At 38.7% G+C, this 22881-nt stretch overlaps 1 protein-coding gene across 3 annotated transcripts in view; it reads left to right on the top strand.

Moving 5' to 3' along the window:
• Positions 1–22881, top strand: part of LPP (LIM domain containing preferred translocation partner in lipoma) — a 663248-nt gene that overhangs the window by 528707 nt on the left and 111660 nt on the right. For all 3 annotated transcript variants that reach the window (XM_019623587.1, XM_019623578.1, XM_019623569.1), the window contains one exon: positions 20641–20810. In XM_019623587.1, coding sequence (XP_019479132.1) covers positions 20641–20810 — 170 coding nt within the window. The remainder of the gene's footprint in view (positions 1–20640; positions 20811–22881) is intronic.

Genomic DNA, 22881 nt, shown 5'->3' on the forward strand with positions numbered 1-22881 from the left:
TATATATATATATATATATATATATATATATATATATATATATATATATATATAAAATTCTTAAAGGGATAGATACAAATGGATGATTAACTTAAAACTCATTCTTACAAGTAGGAAATGAAAATTAAAACAACTAAAGTCTCATTTTTTTTGTCCATGAAATGAGCAAAAATTTAGGAAAATAAATTATTGTCATTTGGAGCTGTTTGCAGTATGAATTGCCCGCTCCCCACTTCTGGAAAATTATTTGGCAATATTCCTCAAGACTTTTAAATGTTTCATATCTCTCAATCCAGTTAAACAGTCAGACAGATATGTACATATGAAGAGACATATCCTAATGAAATAGAAATTTGAACAAAATCTATTTACAAAAATGTTCACTGAGGAACAATTTATAATGACAAGCACAAAGTCTAAGTGACCAAAAACACTTGTTTTATAAAATATTACAGATCCCAAATGATGAGTTATTAAGATACTTTATTTGAACAATTTAATATATTTACAAAAATACTCTCGTGTGTGGTAAAAATAACTTAAATGTGTGTATTTGGTATGATCAAACTTAGGTAAAAATATGTATAAAATGTCTTTAAGAAGCCATTAAAATATAAACAATTATTTCTCAATAATTGAATTATATGATTATTTTTTTCATAAGTTTTCTTAATTTTCAAATTATCTACAATGAACATGTGCTATTTTTAGAATCATGAAATACCTGAAGTAAAAAGAAGTAGAACTAACTAGCAAAATAAGAATGCACAAAAGAATAAGTGAGTGGGATAGTGAAGAGATCCCTATATTGAGAGTCAGGGGATCTGGATTCTAGAATCCAGAGAAACTTATTGAGATTGTCTCTTCTGGCTGAAAGATTTTATGAACCAATGTTTTACAAAACAGCCCTTCGTACTGTGCCCTTGGTCCTGCCAACCCTGGTGGACAGGTAAGCAGCCTAGATGAAATTCCCTGTGGATGAATTTCAGAACTCCTCCCCATTGATCACGCTTTTTACCTTTCTGGAGGAGAAGTGAGAAATTTGCCATTGGCTGATGCCATTTGCCCCTCCCACTTGACCTCAGCTATGAGATGGGGGTGGGGGGCGGGGGAAGCAAATATTCAGCAATGTATCTGGGCTTAGGCAGTTCTAGACCCAGACACCACGGCACCAGAGTGATGTGGGGTTGACTTTGGCTATGGTTTGTTGTTGCAGGTCCTTGGACTTCTGAAATGTTTAGTAGCCTTAGGAAATGTGGCAAGTCGCTCTAGGTATGGGACTGAGGAATCCTTTGTCCACCTTTTGCAACTCTATGATTCAGATAGAAATTGTAGTCATCATGTCTGGGATCCCCTTGAGAAAAGCCTGTGCTGCTTGAATGGCCTACAGTTCAGTCTTCTTTCTACCTCTTTCTCAACTCCAACCTGCCTTATTCTAAGCTGTGGCCTGTTGCACTATGTCAACGTGTCCTCGTTTGATTTTTTTTTTTTAACTCCAGACATAAATTGAAATATCTTGTCTACTGTAACCTCCCTCCCCCACATACATTTTCTTTCTTTCCCTCACCCATTTTTTTTGCTGTTATTATTTTTGGTACCCGTATGCTTTTCAATAGCCTTGGAATGCAATTATGTTCTTAGTCCACCATCTTAATCTGTTATTATAAGCAAATAAAATGTCATAGCAAACAAGTCCTCAGGGGTATTATTTCCAAATGATAACGATCATTCACGTAGGGAAACTGCAGGTTTTGACAAGAACAATAACTGGAGGGGTGGTATTTATGGATGTGTCCGGTGCTATACAACTTTCTTTTTATGCACTGGTTTATAATTCCTACACAACTCTGATTAAGTAGGTATGATTATATCCATGTTCTATATTGAGGAAGCTTTTACCCAGTTAGGCTAGGTAACTTGCCCGAGGACTCACAATCAGTGAGTGACAGAACCAGGTTTTAGAAGGCGAGAATGACTTCAGAAACTGTGCCATTTATTTATTTATTTATTTATTTATTTATTTATTTATTCATTCATTCATTCATTCATTTATTGCTATAGTAATATGACTTAGACTATCGGGAGAATTTTATTCTACCCGGGTGGTAAATTAAAAGTTATTTATTTTACTGTGGTGATACTTGCCTAGGTGTGTCAGATCCCCATTTCCAGACATCGCCACTTAATAGAATGTGAGCGGCTTTTAATCACAAATGCAAATAGTTCCTTAGTTGCTATACGAAGCTTTCTGGTGTCCCCTAATTCAGCTTTAAACATTTAATTGGATCACTGGTGCTATGTTTATTTGACTTCTGTTGTGAAAGTTACATTCATTTGATTTCTTCATTTGACACCAGTAAGACATAGTTCCTTTAGACCAATTAGCGATGTGCCTTTCTATTCTTACTAGGAGAACATTAGCTGGCATAAATTTCAAACTCCTTTCTGGCAAAGATTTCTTGTCCTTATTAATTTTAAAAAGTATTTCGGAAATGATGGCTTGCCACTGCATATACTTATTTTGACGTCTTTGTGGTATCGGGCATTAGTTGGGCTACACATAAGGTACCTAAACAAATGAGCACAATTTGTACCATAAACGTTCCTCAAGAGCTTGCTGGGGAGATGAGGCAGGTACGCCAATGCCTGAAGCAAAAAATGAATGACTATGTCCACCTAAAAAGAGTTAAAATCTGTACAGTGATTTGAAGAAGGGAGACATTATATGGACTTTGGGGGGGGTATATAAAGAAAGGCATTCGCAGACTACCCGATAGAAAAATGGGCCAAAGTTTTAAACAGGCAGTTCACAGAAGGGGGAACACTGCAGTATTCATTCGTGAGAGAGAAGGAGTGAAGGGAGGGAGGCAGGGAGGGAAGGACGGATTTCTTGTCTGGCTGCTTGGAGAAGGCAGCATTTACGGCAGGCGTTGGATGATAATGTGTGATTGTGAATAGTGAAAATGGGATGCAGGGCATCAAGAAAACAAGAACAACTTCATCCAAGACAGCGAAGTTGGAAACATGAAGCACTTGAGAACAGAAGCCATAAAGGAAACTCACGTAACTCCCTGTAAGATTGGAGAATCTGGACTGGTTCTTAGGAGATGTATACGGATTACATTTTATAGTCCTATAATGAAGGGCTTTAAATCTCAAATGGTGTGTCAATGTCTAGTAATTCCCTAGGAGATGAAATTCTGGGGAAATCGTGGATAAAATAAATCGAAATGTCCTTAAAAATCGGTTCCCATCCAGGAGATTGGGCTACCTCCTAACTAAAGATGGGAGTTAGTTACCTTAGGGTTACAAATATCCTTGATAAACCAGCTCTGCATGGATGCAACGTTGTTATCTGTGAGCCTGCTAAAGGCCAGGATTTGCTATAGTCCTTTTGAGTTACAGCCATCCTGTCTTTCCAGAATTTGGAGCCATCCCTGTGCTTGCTTGATAATAACAGTTTGACTGACAACAGTGCCACTTTATAAGAATCTCAAAAGTTGCTTCTTAGGTCTTCTGTCTCACATTTTTAAGGTAATTGATCAATGACTGTCATTCAGCGACCATCATTGGTTTGAGTTTCTTGATACTAAAGAGTTGAAAAAATGTTGCCTTTTGCTTCTCAGGCTGAATATCCACAGAAATCAGCAGTGGTATTATCCATGTCCACCCAAGGGCAAAATATAGCCCCGTACGTACTAACAGACTCTGTAAGCTAATTTCCTCCAGGTTGTCAATATGACAGCTAATGTGGACATTAACAGACACATGAAGCCAATTACTCTGTTGCTATAGTTTACTAAATGTTGCTTTTCCAATAGGGACTATGTTGCCTAATGGATCCTGAACTTTAATTTTCTCATGATAATAACAATGAGTAAATGGATCCACCTGTGAACTTAAGACTATACTTTTGCATTTTAGGTCTACAAGAAAAATGTAATACGTTTTGTGCTTTGCTACATTCATATTTTCGATTAGGGCATACCTATCCAAGCCCAAAATCTGACATTAATTTTAATAAAGAGAAATTACATTTAATTGTGTCTCTATCTTTTCACATTAATCCATTATGAATATTTTATTCCACAGAGTTAGAAAAATTACTCTCATTTATTAGTGAAGAACATTCCTTTATAAGGAGCGCTTTATACTTTAGGACCTCATAACTTACTTTAAATATTTCAGGCACGATAAATGATAAGAAATGAAAAATAAGCCTGAATTCGTAGGGTAAGAACCATTTAGAAGTCTTTTTTTTCAGATTGTGATTGTGCAGTTAAACTTATTTGATGTGCTCAGCAGGTTGTAAAATTTATATCTTTCTGTAGTGGTCCATGAGAGTGACTTCATCATAATGAAACACTTTTAAATTCGATTCTTGTGAGTTGCAAAATGATTATCATCTTTCCCCCACCAGGAAAAAAAAAAGTGTGTGTGGGTTTTCTTGTTTGTTCAACATCAAAAACCAAGTGCTAATTCTGATCTCTTGACAAAAGTAAAATCTCTCTGCTGATCCCCTGCCTCTTCCTAGTTTCCATGACTATGCACAATTATTATAATTATTTTTAGCAAATAAACAGATTTGAGGCAAAACATTAATTTGTTTGATAAGATATATACAAATGTCCTCCTGGAGGAGCAAATAAATAAAAGAACATGAGTATGTTTCACTGGTATGCACTATCTAAAAAAGCTAAAACACTAGTTTTTAATACCGTAAGAGAGGAAATGAGTAAAAGAAGCATGCTGTTTTCCTGAATATGAGATTTAAACTAAGACCTTGAAATTTTATGCCAAAATTTTATGGAGAAAAATACAATAGCACCCTCTCTAATGCATTTGGGTCCAATGAGCTAATCAGAATGGACTTTGAACTGGGTAATCCCACTTGAGAAAGCAAGATTACATAGTTTAATTTAAATATTTTTATCTTTATGTCTATCCTTGTGCCTGTACCCCACTGTTTTTATTACTGTAGCTTTAGAGCAAATATTGATATTAGGTCATGTAAGTCCTTCAACTTTGTTCTTCATTTCAAAGTTGTTCGGCGTATTCTGCATTTTTTGCATGTCCATGTAAACCGTACTATTAGTTTAGTATTTTATACCAATAAAATCTGGTAGAATTTATGTTCGATAAGTCAATTTGAGGAGAAATGACACCTCTGACAATATTGTCTTCCAATAGTGAACATCGTGTATCTCCCCCCTTATTTAGATATCATTTACTTTGTCTCAGTGATGTTTTTGTGGTTCTCATTGTAAAGATCTTACACATCTTTTGGATCGTAGATAAATGTAAAAGCTAAACTATAAAACTTACTAGACAATCCTTATGACATTGGGGGAAAGCAAATATTTTCAAGAGATGATACAAAAAATTGTATCAAGAGATGATCTCATAAAAATTGTAAAACTTCTGCTTTTTAAAACACACCATTTAAAAAAAAATGACCAGTCCTGGGAGAAAATAAGTGCAGTATATATGTATCTGATCAAGGACTTGTGTCCTGAATATAAAAAGAACTCTTAGAATTCAAAAAGAAGGTAAACAATTCAATTAAAAATTAGCCAAAATGTTTGAACAGACACATCTCTAAAAAATATATACAAATAACCAATAAGCAAATGAAAAATGCTCTAAATCTTTAGTCTTCAGAAAAGTACCATTTATAATTCCATGCAGTACCACTACACATTGATTAGAATTGCTAAGATTTAAAAGAATGACATTACCAAGTGTTAACTAGAAGAAGGAGCCACTAGAATTCTTATAACGTATAGTGAGAATGTAAAATGGCACAACCACTTTGGAAAACGGTTCGGTAGTGTCTTAAAAAGTTATATTTACCATATGGCTCATCATTCTCCTCCCATACAGTGACCCAAGGGAGATGAAACCGTTTTTCCACACACAGATTGGAACACAGAAGTTCTTAGCAGCTTAATTGCAATAACCAAAAGCTAGAAACAACTCAAATGCCCATCAACAGGTGGAAGGATATATTGTGCTGTATTTTTACAATGGAATGCTACACATCAGTCACAAGGAAATGAACCACTAGTAAGTACAGCAACACAGGAAAACATCACAAACATTATACTGAGTGAAAGGAGCCAGATCCCTTCCCCCACCCAAAAAAATGTAGAATTTGCTGCTATATTATTCCATTTTTATAAAATACTATAAAAGGCAAATTTAACCTATAGTGACAGAAAACAATCAATGGTTTTCTGAGGCTGGGGGATAGGTTTAACACTAATGGGGCACAAGGAAGCTATTTGGGGGCAAAGGGAATATTCTAGAACTTGATCATGGTAGTTACAAGTGCCTATGAATTTCTTAAAATTTATCAAAATGTACATTCAAAATGGGTTCATTTATTATATGTAAATTATATCTCAATAAAGTATTTCATTTTATTTTTTAATATTTTTTTTTATTGGGGAATTGGGAGAGGGGAACAGACAAGTTGCTGTCCTTTTGTTCTTCAGTCTAGTTGTGGAGGACATCATTTCACTGGCCCATGTTGGTATTATCACTGCTCTCCTCCCGGGTGAGGCCGTTGCTTGCCAGCCATTGGATGGCGGCTCACGGCAGCTCACAAAAGCTCATGCCCGCTGCTGGCCCGCCCCACTGCAGCCTACGCCATCATCGGCAACTCATGGCAGCCCAGCTCCAGGTCAAGCTGTTGTTCACCATCTTAGCTGTAGAGGGCACAGCGTCACTGGCCCTCATGTGGAATCTAAACCGGGGCCCTGCTGCGCAGACCTGGCGTCCCAAGCCAACTCCTAACCAACGTCCCACTCAACCAGCCCTCAATAAAGTTTATTTTAATAAATAAAGAACAAAAGCATTTTCATCATTTAAAAAATATATGGCCTAGCCATGTTTGATTGAGGGCTGTCAGCCTTTGTCTGACATGAGTTATAATGAAAAATGTTATAACGGGACCTCTACAATTTCCACTTTGGGTTTCTTTAAAAGAGAAAAAGAACTTAAAGACACTTGTGAAACAATGTGAGTGCAGAATGCTTTGCAATTTTTAAGTTTTTTCCCCCTAATATTTAAAAGTTGCTTATCCATACCTAATTGAACAACTTATCTGTTTTTTTCTAAGTGAAATCTTTTCATAGAACTTATCCAAAGCGTTCTCTTTAGATGTGATTTTTAAAAATTAAAATATGTTTACTCTTTTATTAATTTACATAATAGTTAATTAAATAGCACAATTACAATAGCAAGTTCAAGTGGTATGAGTAGAGAGTTCAGATCCAATAAAATTTACTTTGGTAGCAGTTTGGAGCAGGAGTCAGACTGAGCTCAAAGCAGGTTTGGTTGGTTGTGCACAGACACATGACCGAGGGCCACTCAGGTGGAAACTGAGGCTTTCTAGTTTGAGACACTGTGTCTGACATCTAGTAAGCACCCAATATCTGCTTAATTTGAATGTTTCCCCTCTACATTATTTTATTCATCACCAGTCTTAAGGCTTGGATGTTTAATAAATGTTCAATAGAATTATTTTTAACCTTACAGGGAATTGCATGACTTATTCCTCTATTCATTTATGAGTTTTTGGCAACATTTGAAATGTGAATTCTACAAGGGCGTATCTGTCTTACTGCTGCGTCTGCTGTGTTGGCCCATAGTAGGTGCTCAGTGAACATTTTGTGAAAGCATAATTTAATGAGTCTTCTATCTTGTCAGGAGCCTTTTGAACAAGAATGGGTCTAAAACTGATCACTAGTACCTGTTTCAAACTTATGAAGTTGGTAAATTTCTTGTGCAAACAATTTTTAAGTCAGTAAATTCCTGAAAAATTATTCTGAGTGAGTTGATGGTATAGAAATGAAGCTGGCAAAGGGGCTCTCGTCAGTCACCACTCCCCTCCACTCTTCTTCCTATTTAAAGGACCCAATATAGCTGAACCCTCAGAGCTCTGAAGGTCATTGGAGCACACTTTAAGAATCTCTAATTCTGGTTTACACTTCAGTTTACAAAAGAGGGGTCTGAGACCCATGTTGGTTAAATGACTTTTCTCAGGCCACACAGCCCTATATGGTAAAGCCAACATATAACTTCATATCTTCTGACTCCGATTCCATGGTTTCTTCAACTACCCTCTGTTCCAATTTTGCTATATCCCATGGATAACATCTGAAGTTTTTTTTCTTGAATAGAGATCTTCCCTTTCCTTGAATATACACCATTGCTCTCAGTTCTACCACCTGCGACAAGCTAAATTATTCCTTGGTGTTTACACATTTCAAATATTTATAGACTGTCATCATGGCACTCCTTAGTCATCCTCCAGCCTTGTTATATGTACATATATAGCTCCTTTAATCTTTCTGTACAACTATGTCTCTAGTCTCTCTTCTTCATTTGTACAATTCTTCTCTCTCGTGCCTAGAAGAGAACGATTTGAGTATGTTCCAGATCGGAAAAAAGAACCCTGACATGCTGTAACAGGGGGGAGAAAAACACACTGTCTAGATGAAAGGAACAATCTACAGGTTAATTAGTAGTATGGCCACAAATATGTGCACAATTTTGTTTCAGAAATAAAGCAAGCTGTATTTGTTGTAACTATCTCTTCTTTGAACTTAACAGAATGCTGATAATACCAAGCTGTGTTGACAGTCCAGATTTTTGCTAAAGACCTTCAACTTTGCATTCCCCCTGTGTGCTATCTCTTGCCCAAGACAGAACTACAAATAAAAGCATGTAGCAGGAGCTGATGCAAGAACCCTTTACTTAGCTGATCTGTTTGTGTGCATTTCTGTGGATTGACATGGTTGCTGGAAGCTCCCTGGAAGCCGTAGGAAGGGAGAGCCCTTGACTTATCTCACTGGTTATTAAGCATGTAGGTATTAGTCATCCTGTAAAAATTAAATGTGTTTACCAAATATGATCATCTAAAAGTGGAAACTACATTAGTACAAGAGGAATTGCCCAGAACACCTCTGCTGACATAAATAGAACATGCCTATAACCCTTGTGCCTTTTATTTCTTAACTTTTACAGTGTTTCCACAAATTTGAGGTTGTGAAGGGCTGTCCAGAGATCACCATTGAGCAGATTCTTCTTACCCTCAAGCAGGCTTAATCTAACTTCAATTTACCTGTTCATCTCATGAAATTCATCTCAGAATGAAAAATTGGAGGTGCTTAGAAAAACACTTGACTCAATGTATTCATTTTATAGAAGGAGATAGAAAGTATATGCCCAACCCAGGTACATGACTTCTTAAGGAAATGTTTCATTTTCCAAACTCTCATATGGCCCAGAAAGTGTCCCTTCAACCCCAACCAAATCTTGCCTCTAGAACATTCTTGTGCCTGCCATCTGCTGCTCTTTTGTGATCTCACTGGGCTGTAAGCTCCCACAAGGTAGAAATATGATTTCTTGCTGTTTTCTTATTATAAAACATTGTGCTGTAGCTCAGAAATAATGATAGCTAGCGGAGCTTATGAGAATGGAATTTAAATTTTTCTACTCTTAAACCCAGTGAATTCTGCTAATTTGGAGGTGGCAAAGAAGAGTGACTATTTCCTCTACAAACAAAGCAAGATTGTGAAGGGATTTATTCTCTGAATGAAAGGGGAAGGGGGAAAAGTAGGTAGCTTCTCATGTTTTATTCAGATGTTAACAAAGAAAATTGAGAAGTGTGTTTCCTTAAAATTGACACCATTTTTATCCCAAACATTCTGGTAAGTGATAGCAGATGATTGTGCAAGCTTCTTGAGAGGAAGAGGAATTTTTCCAGGAGCATAGTCCCAGTGGGAAGTATTGCCTAAAAGTAATACACTAGTCGCTTTCAATCATGCATATTTTTACATACTGTGTGCATACATATGTGTATTAATAACTGTTCCCAAGACGTCACTTTATCGTTCAGAGAGCTCAGTGTTGCTATGCAAGTGCCGGATGGAATCAGTTGCAAACTGCAATTTAGCAATGAGGATTTTTACAGACACACAAGGGTGGGGATGGCCTAAGGCTCCGTGCCTGGGTCTCCCTCTGAAGTCTAATGTAGTATCATATGTCAAATATTGATGATATCCATCTGCCCACTCCACCAAGAAGATAAATGGCACTGCTAGCATTTCCAAGAAGCTTAGATTCTCAGAATGTATCTACTCGCATACAGTGCTGCATTCCATCTTGTGGATTTTGCATAGGAATTCTTTAGAATGTGATCTATGGATGGAAGCCCCAGATATATAAGTACCTTCTGCTCTATCGTGCATGTGATTTATATCAATATGCCTAATAACTTTATTTTAGTGATATATCTCAAGTCCTTACATTTTATTGATATATATATATATATATATATATATATATATATGTATGTATATATGGGCTGGGATTTCTATTGAGGTACCTAGAAATGGCTTAGATAGATGAAATAGCTTGTCCAAAGTCACAGATCATATATATGGTAGAGGTGGAATTAGAACCCAGTTCTTCAACCAAAAATCTATGTCTTACTCCAGTAGAGTTGTTTTTTTATCCTTTAAAAATAAATAAATAAAATAAAACCAGAAACCTTCTATCAAGTGACTATAAAACGGAACTCAAATATGCAAAACATATCAATTCAGACCAGTTGAGTCTGGCCTGTTCTGTCCCTGAGGTACCTCTGAGAAACCCACTATCCCACATCCTGCTGCATTGTGGGATTATCAGAGATAACACACAGGGGGAATGCAAAGTTGAAGGTCTTTAGCCAAAATCTGGACTGTCAACCCAGCTTGGTATTATCAGCATTCCTTTGATTTTCAGAATATACAGATGTGCAAATGCAGAACACGCCAGGGTGTTTCAGACAGAAATGGAATAATTGTGCTTGTTCCGATGGTAATGGAGTTAACCGTGTTCTGGGATCAAGGAGGAGTCATCCTCGTGGACTACAGCGTCCCATACAATACTCCCATTTACAGTGAAATTTTACCTTCTGTGGAGGGAGAATTTCCTCATGCTCAGGCAACACTGCCTACTAGTGGGAAGAAGCTAATACTTGAGTGGCACACCTGGGAGATGGTTTTATACAGCTGAAAGAGCACTACCCTGAGAGCCCGAAGGCCTGGATTCAGGCCTTCTCTGCTGTTGGCTTGGTAGAGGACCTTTCATCACTGCCTGTCTCTGAGGCTTTGTTTTTGCATCTTTAAATGAGGTTTGACTGGCTGCTTTCGAAGCCCTCCACATAGTCTTACATTCTAGGACTTTTTAAATCCTCTTAACAATGCACTATGGGCATTTCAGCACTAAGTAGAAAAATCAAAACCCGAGTAAGACTAATCGGCTTCTCTCGGACATAGTGTCAAATGAAAGCATCACCCATCTCTGGGTCCAGTGCCAGGTGTGCAGGTAATATGGTCCAGCTCAAAGACCACGAGACTTAGGGCTAGTTGAGCTGACCTTGAATTCCAACTCTGCTGTCTGCCTCTCAAGTCATGAACAAAGTTATTTCTAGGTTAACTTATTTGTTAAACAAGGATAACTGTCTTATCTGGCTTTCAGTTCTTGTAAGAATCAAATGAGAACATGGAAATTATGTTTTATGTGAACTTGCAGGATTACTCTCAATCTCCATATATCAGAAATTTAAAGGAAGCAATGTTAGCTATGATTTTCCTTTTGCTCTTTTTGGTAGCATCAGGTGAGAAAGTACGCATAGCATTATAAAGCACTGTATAAATACAAGGAGTGCTTGTTATCATCTTAAGAAGAAGACCATGGCTACTGTTGGGCACTGAAATACAATAGCTTTTGACACATCTTCTTGTTACCTCAGTGTTAGGTTTGCTCCTAGATAACCAGAATGCATTTGGAGATTTCCCACCAAAAAAACTAAAAATAACGGGGCAAATATAAAGTTTTTTTTCAGCTTTGAGAGGAGCTTGAGGGAAAACACAAATTCCCATGAGACATACCATACAGCAGATTCAAATCATAAGTCAGAAATGATCATCGCAGTAGCAGTGGTAACTCCACTAGTAGATATTGACTTTTTTTTTTTTTTACTGTTCGCAGATCAATCACAAAGTAAATTTTAAATATAAAGGAAGAAAATAAAAATTAAGAGTGGGAATATGAAAATGTTTGTGTGTGAAAATTAATTTGAAGAGAAATCTTGCTTTAGCCAAAATGAATACCAATATTTCTGTCAGGGATGTTATAAGGTTTACACAAGCGTTCTGCCAGACCGGATGTTTTTAGGAATTTTGGAGTTCTAAAGTAATAAACCAGGTTAGAGGAGGACAGGGCTCTAAAGCCAGACTGTCTAGGTCCTAATTCCAACATCAATATTTAACTCTGTAGCCTTGGTCAAGTCGCTTAATCTCTCTAGGTTGCCGTTTCTTCAACTATAATAGAGATAATGATGGGGACCTACTTCATGGGGCTGTTGGAAGGATTACATGAGATAATACATTCAAAAATGGAATGCTTGCCAAATAATATGTGCTGAATAAATACTGGTGGTTATCATCTCTCTGGGGTCCACAGACTTTTTTTCAGGTTTGGGATTGAATTTCTAGCCTTAAATTCTATGAATAGCATATCGGTAAATATAAATCTTACCTAACTGCCTCACAGATGCAGCTGTCTCTATGCTTCCACACTGACTATCATCTTTAGAGGGTGGTTCACAGTGTGTATATCTCTGGTCCGAGTCATAATGAGCTCTTCATGTTGAAGTTGTCCTACATCTGCTGTAGTTGGAGGGAGAAAGAAGGACCTGTACTAGATACTTTGTGGCTCTTACCCTCATTGAACTTCATGGCAGGTAGTCAAGGTAGCCATTGTCATCTCCGCTTTACAGAGGCTGAGAAAAGGTTCCCACTGTGCATAGCACTGGGAACAGAATAGAAACTCAGTAAGTGTGTTTGCTGAGGGGGTTGACAGAACGGCTGGATAGATGGCTCAACGAAGACCTCCCCGCCCCTTCAGGGAGTCGACTTAGTTGCATGTTTTGAAAACAGGGAACCCCAGGGCTCAGACGTCCAGGAAATTTGTCTAGGCCCCCAGCTAGTGAGAAACACCCCAAGTTCTGCCTGATTGCCTTTATATCATGGTATGTATAACTTGGTTTAAAGGGTACCACGTATTATAGCCAAAACATGCAAAGCTATGCCGTGTTTTGTTCTGCTTTTGTTTTGCTTTTGTTCTTGTTGCCTGGTTTTGGGTTTTATTTGTCCTCCTTTTCCAAAAAATGGATGTCGTCGTCAGAAAGGGATTGTCCTGACTGTAGAGCATGTTAGTTTGGTGCAGGACGGAAGTAGGGTACCCAGTCCCAACAAAGTGCAGTTTCCTAGGATGTAGCTCACAGGGCCAGGGCTTTTGGTCCTCGCCATCATTGCTTTCTAAGAATATTCCAGGACAAACTATCCTCTGTGGAACACATAAACACACAGTTCCCTTCAGAACAATGGTTCTCAAACCCACTGCGCATCAACCCCTTTATTTCAGGGCCCCACCCCAGAACAAATAAATCAGAATCTCTCTACAAGTGAATGATGGGCAATGGTATTTTTGAAAGCTTTCCTGGTGGAAAGCCAGAGTCTGAGGTTCAGCCCTACAAGGTCTTCTCTGAAGGACCCTCACCTCTACTGATTTCCCCACCTGGAGCAGACCTGACATTGACCGAGCGCTCCTGAGACCGGGGGGCTGGAGTAGTGATGCTGTACTGTCTCTTCTTCTTTCCCTGAGAGTGGAATGGGCCCCACTCATAAACAATGCTAAAACCATCAGAGTTATGACTGAATAATAAAATGGATTCACAGGAAAACACATGCTGATTAAGAAGATGGGCTTTAAAAGGCTGACCTGGCTCTAATCCCAGCCTCATCTCATTCTACCTTTGAAACCTTGGCCAGGTGACTTAAACTCAGGTTTCTTATCTATCAAATAAGTATTGATAAGCATTGCTGAGGCTAAATGAGAGAATGTATGTTCAGTGTTTAGAGCAGTGTCTGGTACAGAGAAAAAAAAAACACAGCAATTTCCTTTTATATTTTTGTAACACTTTTTCCAATGCAGCATATTTAAATTAGTGAAATACACTTGCTTTTAGTAACCTGTGTGGGACTCCCCCTACAATTCACCTCCTTACCTGAAGGTCCAACCTAAGCAAATACATGTCTATAAATGAATCACCTCATGGTTAGACTTCGTAATGACTTCCTTTTATCAACAGGTAACTCAGCCTTCACTTTATCACATAAGGTTTGTTGCCCAAGGCTCTGTCTACCCATTCCTGAACTGTCCTCTCTGATAATTTGGGGGTTTCTTTTGTTGTCACCCTACCTTAATTTCTTATTTTGTTCTTAAAATGTTTCTTATTTTGTTTCTTATCTGTCAGTGAAATGAGAGACAATAAATTGTTTCTCATTTGCCATGTTTCACAGGTCTACCACTGGTCGTAGCAGTCAGTGCTCCTTTTCCTGTTGTCTCTCTACTGTGTGCATGAGAGCGAGCGAGAGAGAGCGAGAGAGAGCGAGAGAGAGCGAGAGAGAGAGAGAGAGAGAGAGAGAGAGAACTGAGAGAACTGTATAGGGAAGAGAAAGAGAGAGGGGAGCAGCTATCTGCCCCCTCCTTCACCCTGCCATCTGTGTACCATTGAATCGTCAAGCATTTCTGCAAGGACCCCATATAACATAGTGAAGTTGTATGATACAGCTGTGTCTACACAAGCAGAGTGGCAGAACTGACTACATCTTATGGTCCAGCTTAAGATCTGCATCTTAAGATCTGAGAAGGATTCCAGTATTTACAGAGCTCAGGAGCACTAACCATAAGAGAACAGAATATTGTTACGTTACTTAAGTACAGAGTCCAAGAAAAATAGCAATAACTAAATTTGATATGTGATGTACTATGTGATAAGCACACCTTAAATGGCTACCAGTTGACATTCTTTGTACATTCTGTGTGTTCTAAGGCTATATAGCGATGCCATATGAGAAGTTAATTTGTGACACAAAAGAAGCCTGTTCCATAGGGGTGCTTATAACTCAGTGTACTGCTTTCTCTGACTCAGTGCTGCCAAAATAGTCTCAGAAAACATAGCAGATTCTGTTCATGTATCAATGGGTGGAAAGCCATGCAAAACTCTTCAAACTAAGACATAGGTGCCTTATGATGATGCCACAGAAAACAAATTTTTTTCCAGCCAACTCATTGTTACCAGTCTGCCCCGAACTGTTTTGCATGCAGATGAAACCTGTTTGGGTGATACTTGTCAGCTGTTTTCCTGACAAGCAGTACAGAAATAGGCACCCCGTGGAACAGTGGCTCAAACTGACTGAATGTTAGAATCACCAGACAGGCTTTTAAAACTTCCATCCTAGGACATCTCACCTCAGACCAATGAAACCAGAATCTCTGGATCAGGGACTCGGAGATTAGTAATTTTTTTTTTAAGTTTACCAGAAGATTCCAACATACCAGCAAGACTGAGAATCACTGTCCTAGAATGTAAGCAGTTTAAATAACATGGATTCATGCTGCAGGGTTCCATAAAATAAAAGCTTTGGTGATTAGAAAATTCCACCTGTCTAGAACTGTCAATGAATGTCATATGATCCTGTCATGTATAGGATGCAAACTTGTTCTATCATATTTTTGTGTCTTTAGTGGAAGATAATTTCTGAGTCAGCTTAATGGAGGCTGTGCTTTAATATGATAGCTCCAGTGGCCATATGTAGAATAAATTGTTTCTAGGAATACTTTATAATCATTTCACTATCCTGATATAACCTCATTGATTCAACTTTTGGGACAGGACTTTGTTCAGAATATATTTTGAAAGTTGTTTAATGAGAAAGCTGATATATTGTACAATTGGCATATAGAGTTTCAATTCTTTATAATAGTTAGAGACAGAATATTATTTTGCTTGTGCCTAAAATTTCTATTATAAGTCAAGCAAGGAGGACATGAAGACAAATGTGACCTGGCTTGATGTCTACATAAATTAACTATTTTACTTTTGATGTTGAATAACATACAAGTCACCCCTGATCACCATGACACCCACTCTCAAAAGAGCTATGGACATTGTCGGTCCCACCTCAAAAACAAGCAGTGTTTGCAAAAGAGAGCCAATGGCCTCTTGTATTAATGACATACTGATCACAGGAAGAAAACATTTTTAAATAAAATTTTGTGTTCACATTATAAAGGAAAGAAATTCCCATTACAAAAATAGAAAGCTGGAATCATTACATATGAAAACCCTTGTCCCACTACTCCACTTCCCCTGTTCAACCTGTCAGTTTGTCTGTAATGTCACCCTCTACTTATGCCATTCCTAAAAATGACTTGTTCAAAAACTGTGTTACCTTCCAGACTTAGCTCCAGTACTAAGACTTTCATAACAATGTACCATTTGCAAGAGGAAACGAATCAGAGATAGCAGAGCAATCAGGAAGCCATTGCAATGGCCCATGAAAGATAATGAAGCCCGATTTAGGTAGTAGGCACGTGGCGGGAAGGAAGGGTTTCAGAGACCTTCCAGAAGTCGCTCTAGTCAGAGAAGGGGATAAGGGGTGAGAAGAATGCATGACTATTTCCACAGTCCACATAAAGCAACATACATAAAAAAGCCATAATATATAAACAAGCTCTTCTTTTTAAATTAGTATTGGTTCAGGAGTCTTAACTCACCGACAAATGCCTGCCCAGGCTGTCTGAGCCTCTGTTGTTGCATTTTCTAAGTTACTGTTAAGCCTAGCCAACAAGCTCCTCATACCAGCCCTGGATCTGAACTTGACCCTGGGATTCCTGCCGGCCCCTAATGAATGACGTTCCCTTCATGCTCTGATGCCTTCAAGTCTGATCCCATTTCCTTGATTTTCCTCAGTTAAAAATGCTGAGCTACTTGTCTAAAAGAAGGGCATTATTAAGACCGAGGTGTGCTTTCAGGGATGTGTAGCATAAGCCCCTGTAGAGGCAAAGATGCACTGTGTCTGAGTAACGTTCTTTCCGTTCTGAATACCGCCCTGCAAGGCAGTGTGTATAAGTTTCTGTTAATGCGAAAAGGGAACATTCGGGCACCTTTTGTGTCCTGCTGATGTGTAGAGCTAGCTATTTTTAATTTTTATTCTTCTCTCTTTTTCTGTGCTTGTGATTTTAAAGGTGCCAGACTGACTGCCCTCGAGCCCCGTGTCCCGATTTCTCCCAAGCATAGGAAAAATCCGGGAGGCAGCAGAGCTGGTCATGTCCGGGTCCAGCATATTAGCCTGACCCACTCGGAAGAATATTCTCCTACATATAAAGGAGAAGATTGTTCCCTGTGAATACAGTCCATCTGCTTTCATTGCTGAGAAGACAAAGCCTGGTTGTGCCAGCACCAAATCACGGCAGGACTTTGCACCCAGGAAGCCCGCCACTCATCCCGTCTTGGGAAAAACTAAGATATTTTATTTTTCTTCTTTCATCCCCACCTGTCAAAATGCCATCCTTGAAGGTTGGGCTCACATACCTCTTTCTCCACAAAACTCTTCCTGAGCCTTCTCTGATGTGATTTTTCCTTGCACATTTTCATTGCACTTTCTCATGTGACACTTTGTCATGTGATTGTGGGATGTATATAGTCTCATAATGATGGTAAAAGGCCCTGATGTTGTCTAATCCATTTCTGGATGTCATCCAGAAGCAGAATATAGTGCTCGGCAAAGAGTAGAAACCTGGAGGATGCCTGTTGAATAGAATGAGAAACCCAGCGCTTATCTTTTCAGCCTGACCTTTAGGGCTCTGCTCTGATCTTCCCGTCTAATCAGTGATTGAAATCTCTCCCCAGTCCTCATGGGTAGCTCTCACACTCTCCATCAGCCATGTAGGCTCAGGCTCTGAGATTCCAGATATTACCTGTGAGCTGCCATGGTCTGGATCACAAGTGCTGCTTCTACCTGCCTTATAGACCAACATGGCTCAACGGGCAAGAGCATTTGGTCAAAACAATGTTTTTCCCAAAATGTGGTCCACTATCATGGTAGTCCTGGTGGACTATCAAGGAGTCCAGTTGTGTGTCTAGAAAGGGAAAGAGTAATAATTAAAATTTCTTGACCTGCATTTAACAAATTTGAAATTTGTGAAGTTTGAAATTTGAAAAAATGTTCACAGGAATCCGACGTACTCTTAATAATCGTCACATTCTTAAAGATGGCACATGTGCCACAAAGCCTGTCTGTTGAATGGTGCTGGTTAATCAATATTCAGTAACAGTGCCATTCTGCTCAGAGTATTTTCATGTCACATTAGTCTGTATTTTTTCTGCTGCTGCTAAACCTACATTTTTCATTATTACTATTGTATTACATTATTTCTTCAGTTCAGCAAAAATAGATCAGTGATTTGAATATGATTCAGTGGAGGTGGAAAAAAATAGTAATAAAGATAATACCAAAAATACTACTTCAGATTAACATTACAAATGTAAATTTTAGTGAACAGGATTCCACTATAAATATTGGAAGTGAATCTGTATGTATATGCCTGGATGAGGAATGTGATGATTTTTGCACAGGCAGTTAAAAGAGAAAAGTTTGAATACTAAGTATGATGCTGACTCTAAAAATTAGACTTTATGGGTTGGTGACCCATTTACCTGTAATCCCCAATATGTCTATAATGAAATGTTGTCAGATAGTGGCATGAAACTCTCAGAATTTTAGCATCATTTTCAAACATAGCACAGTGAACTTTCAAGTAAACCCATTAAGTTTTTTTCTGAATAATCACAAAAATAGTGACATATGAAATAACCCTATTTTGTTACTAAGAGCAATGAACATCCAAAATGTTAAAGGCATCTTTCTAAGGTTACACATCTTATAATAAGAACAGGTTACAAGTTAACTCTTGGATAGAAGTTTGCCAATCCAGCCAGAACATTTATTACAAATATTATACAAAAGTTTTTATCAAATGTCAAGGATATGATATCAAGACTTCACAATATGTCAGTTATAGTGGAGGCAACTTGGTTTTCAAGAATTTAATTCCTTTTCCAGCACTTGATATTTCTTATTCCTTAGGGGCAAAAAATGATGGGTTATACTGTAAAGACATTCAAATCCTTCAATATAAAGAAATTCTTTCCAGGGACAAATGCAAGCAGAGAGGATTAGAAATCATATTTGCCTCTTTTCTCTCCAGTTGAAACATTTAGCCTTCCTATATTTAGGTGTGAAATGGTTGTCGGTCCAATGTAATGAAGTGCTGAAAGCAATCTTCAGTGAAAAATCTCTCTATAATGTCAGGCCTGTGATCAATCCTGGTGCATAGAACTAGGCAGAGGCAAGATCGCATAACGGTTAAGAGCATAGACACTGAAACTAGACTGCTTGCGTTTAAAGTTAGTTAATCATTTTTGTGACTCAGTTTCCTTATCTGTAAAACAGAGATAATAACAGTACCTATCACATAGGTTGTTGTGAATATGATATGAGTTAATATATGTAAAGCACCAAGAAAATGCCTGACACGTAGGAAGCACTAGGTTTGCTATAGTGTATCTGTAAAAGCCTAGAGATTCTTGCTGACATTCTCAGTGACCCATAATTACTTGTTAAGCCTTTTTTTTACCTTAGTAGAAATAAAGAATAAGAAGGGAAACCAGACGTGGATCTGACCTCTGGCTCAAGATCCCCCTGACGGAGCCACACATAAATACAGATTGCAAACTGCACGATGCCTCTCACTGACATAAATATTTTTTTCTTAAATTATGTTTTATTGTTATTATTTAAAACTTAATGTGATTTTTTCAAAAGCTAAACCTGATGTCCATATGTGGTCCAGATGCCTGACGAATCAGTTCAAGAATACTGAGTGTTTTCAGAACACAGGGCCATGAGGGATTCAAAGCCCTACAGTATGTGGAACTGTTGCAGGATTTAGCAATGTCCAAACTAAGGACGGACTTGGGGGCAATGCTAGCTGAATTGCAACATTTTAAAGAGTCTCAACTGTAAGAGCGGAGACTTGTTGCATAAATCCCCAGAACACAGAACTAGAGCTATTTGGTAGCATTTAGAGTAAGGAAGCCTTCCAGCTCAATATGAGACAGAACTTTCTAGCAGCCAGGGCTGTCTGGAGATATAAAAGGGACTACTTTTTGATCTGCCCATCACTGAGAGCTAGATGCACAGGCTTATGACTGGGGCTTTTGTGAAAGCCGTTGAAGTCTAAGTTTGGACCCCTTTTCCTCACAGTCTAATTGTACACATGGACTCTCCAAGGAGCAAGGCTTTCCTGAACGATGCCTTCCTCGCCTCCCTTCCTCAGCCATCTTCCTCTCAGGCTTCCAAGTGAGAATAATAGGCAGAGCACTGGCCTCGATGTCAGGTGACTTGCGTTCTACTCTGTCACTTTCTGTGGAATCTTAGGCATTGATGGTCAACTCCTCAACTGACTCAGGTAGAATCCCCATCATGGCGGCCTTGCACGGGATAGTGATGGCTGTCCTGGTGATCTTTCTTGTGGTGATGATGGCGATAGTGGTGTCTTACTGCTGATGCTGACATTTCAAATCTGCTGCCTTCCCCTCATTGGCTCCCATAGCAGGACTGAAAGTGTTCCTCCGTGTATGCTTAACAGTCAATCCCTTTTATCTTGCAGGCCGCTGTGCTCGCTGTGGGGAAAATGTAGTCGGGGAAGGAACCGGATGCACCGCCATGGATCAGGTCTTCCACGTGGATTGCTTTACCTGCATCGTCTGCAACAACAAGCTCCGAGGGCAGCCCTTCTATGCGGTGGAGAAGAAAGCCTACTGTGAGCCCTGCTACATTGTAAGTTCAGATTTGATCCTTAGGTGTTTCGCAAAGATATCTTCTTTGGTGTTTCGCAAAGATATCTTCTTTGGCAAAGTGCCAATCACTCCAGATAGAATGTAGACGTCAGATCTTTACTTCACCTCAGGCTTCAAAATATGTGTGTGTGAATCGGCACACCTCGTTGTTTTTGCATGTGTTCATATGAAGTCAGAAAGGTAGGTTGGGCTGAGGCTGCCATTCAATTAGTTGCCCGCTGGGAAGACCATCACCCTGTGAATTTCAAGCATGTCTGTGTGAGCTAGCTTGTTACCCCTGCAGCATCAGGTGGTCTCTCAAATGGCAGGGTCTCACCTCTTGTTATTGGGTCGCACCCTGCATTTGAAGTTATGAGTATTTGTAAAGAAACATTGCAGGGTCTCTGGACTTGTCAGTCCTCCTTCAAACCCCTGGGCCCTTTGCATCAGCTCTTTTCTACCCAGAATGTTTCTTACCTATTATTCCTACCAGGTTTTCAATGATGTATATGGGGAAACCCTTCGTTATAGAGCACCTTAAAGGGAAATGAATATTAATGCTGACTGAGCTAATAATTGTTTCACTTTTTTAAAGAACATAACAACTGTATTTTAATCACACCACTGAGTAACTAAAAAAGCTCATGTTCACTTTTTTTTTAACTTTGTGCCAATCTATTTAAAGCCATACATTAAGCTATCTTCTGATAGAGCAATTTAATGAATGAACATAAGCTATTTTTTATTCTAAAGTAAATTATCTTGATACCCTTCTGCATGATTTCAATGTGTCTGTTTAACACATGTTAATGGAAAAAGTAGTGCTTTTTTTGCAAACCCACAAAAGAGCCATGGTTATGGCCCTCAGTGTTCAGGCGTTGCAACATAAAAGAAGCTTTGGGTGCAAGATATTGGGAGTTCTACATGGCTTTGCAGATCCCCAAGTTTCAAGTTTATTGCAGAAGTTTCTGGCCTTGTTGGCATCTTCCCATAACCTGACAGCTCTAATTCAGTGCAGCCCTAGAGTCTGTAGCAGAGATCTGAAAGTTCTTCAAGATTAAAATCTTTCAGGATTTAATACTGTTTTGCATTTCTTCAGTTCACTTTTGTTTAATTTTCCTCCCCAAAGGCAACTTACACACATATAGCATCATTGTCATGCCACAAAATGCTGGAGCTGGGGAAAACAACAAACAAAAAAAAACAACTTAAAAGATCATTTATCTAACTTCTCTCTTTAGAAATGAGAACACAGAGATGCAAAGAGGAAGAAAGTGACTTTCATCTTCCGTCGTTAGTGTCAGAGCCAGGGCTGTATTCAGGTGTTGGCAGTCCTCGTCCCATGTTCTGTGCAAACACCACACGGTTTTAGTTTGTCCAGGACATAACCACAAACACGGTAACATCCTGTTGATCTGGAAGGAGTAATTACATAAGAGGGAAAGTCTAGTGACCAAAAGCTTACTTCTGTAATTAAAAAGAGTATTTCAGATATCACCCTTTGAAAGTTCCATTGAAAAGAGAGCATTACAAACTTCCCTGGCTTTGTAAAAGACTGCCATTCACAATGACATTCACTCAGGGCCGCCACTATGGAAGTATTCGCTGCAGCGAGTCCTGCGACAGTGATGTCCGCAGAGCCTATAGCAGCACCTAGTGCTATTTGTCCTTCTACTGTGTGACCACAGATTGCTGAGTTTCTATGTAGCTCTTGTGTCTATTTTCCATCCTCCCTTTGACTATGTTGTCAATTCTTGCTACTTTAATGATGCTCCTGTAGTAGACTCCTTCCGTTCTTTTTTTATCCCTTATGAGCTAGGAATCATATGAACAATATTGGGAAACAATATAACACTGTATGAAGAACACGGGTTTGAATTTGGCTCCATGACTCAATGCTTTGTCTCCTGTGGAGAGTTGCTTGGTATTTCTAAGCTTCAGCTTTCTCCTCTACATACCTGGGATGATTTCAGGATTTTCCCCAAAGGCTTATGAAGATGAAAGGACGCAATCCTTGTAAAGCACATTTGGCTTGCTCAAGGAATGGTAGTGGATGGAATGAATGCAATTCC

This window comes from Hipposideros armiger, unplaced genomic scaffold (genome assembly GCF_001890085.2).
Source record: "Hipposideros armiger isolate ML-2016 unplaced genomic scaffold, ASM189008v1 scaffold_14, whole genome shotgun sequence".
Lineage (NCBI taxonomy): Eukaryota > Metazoa > Chordata > Mammalia > Chiroptera > Hipposideridae > Hipposideros > Hipposideros armiger.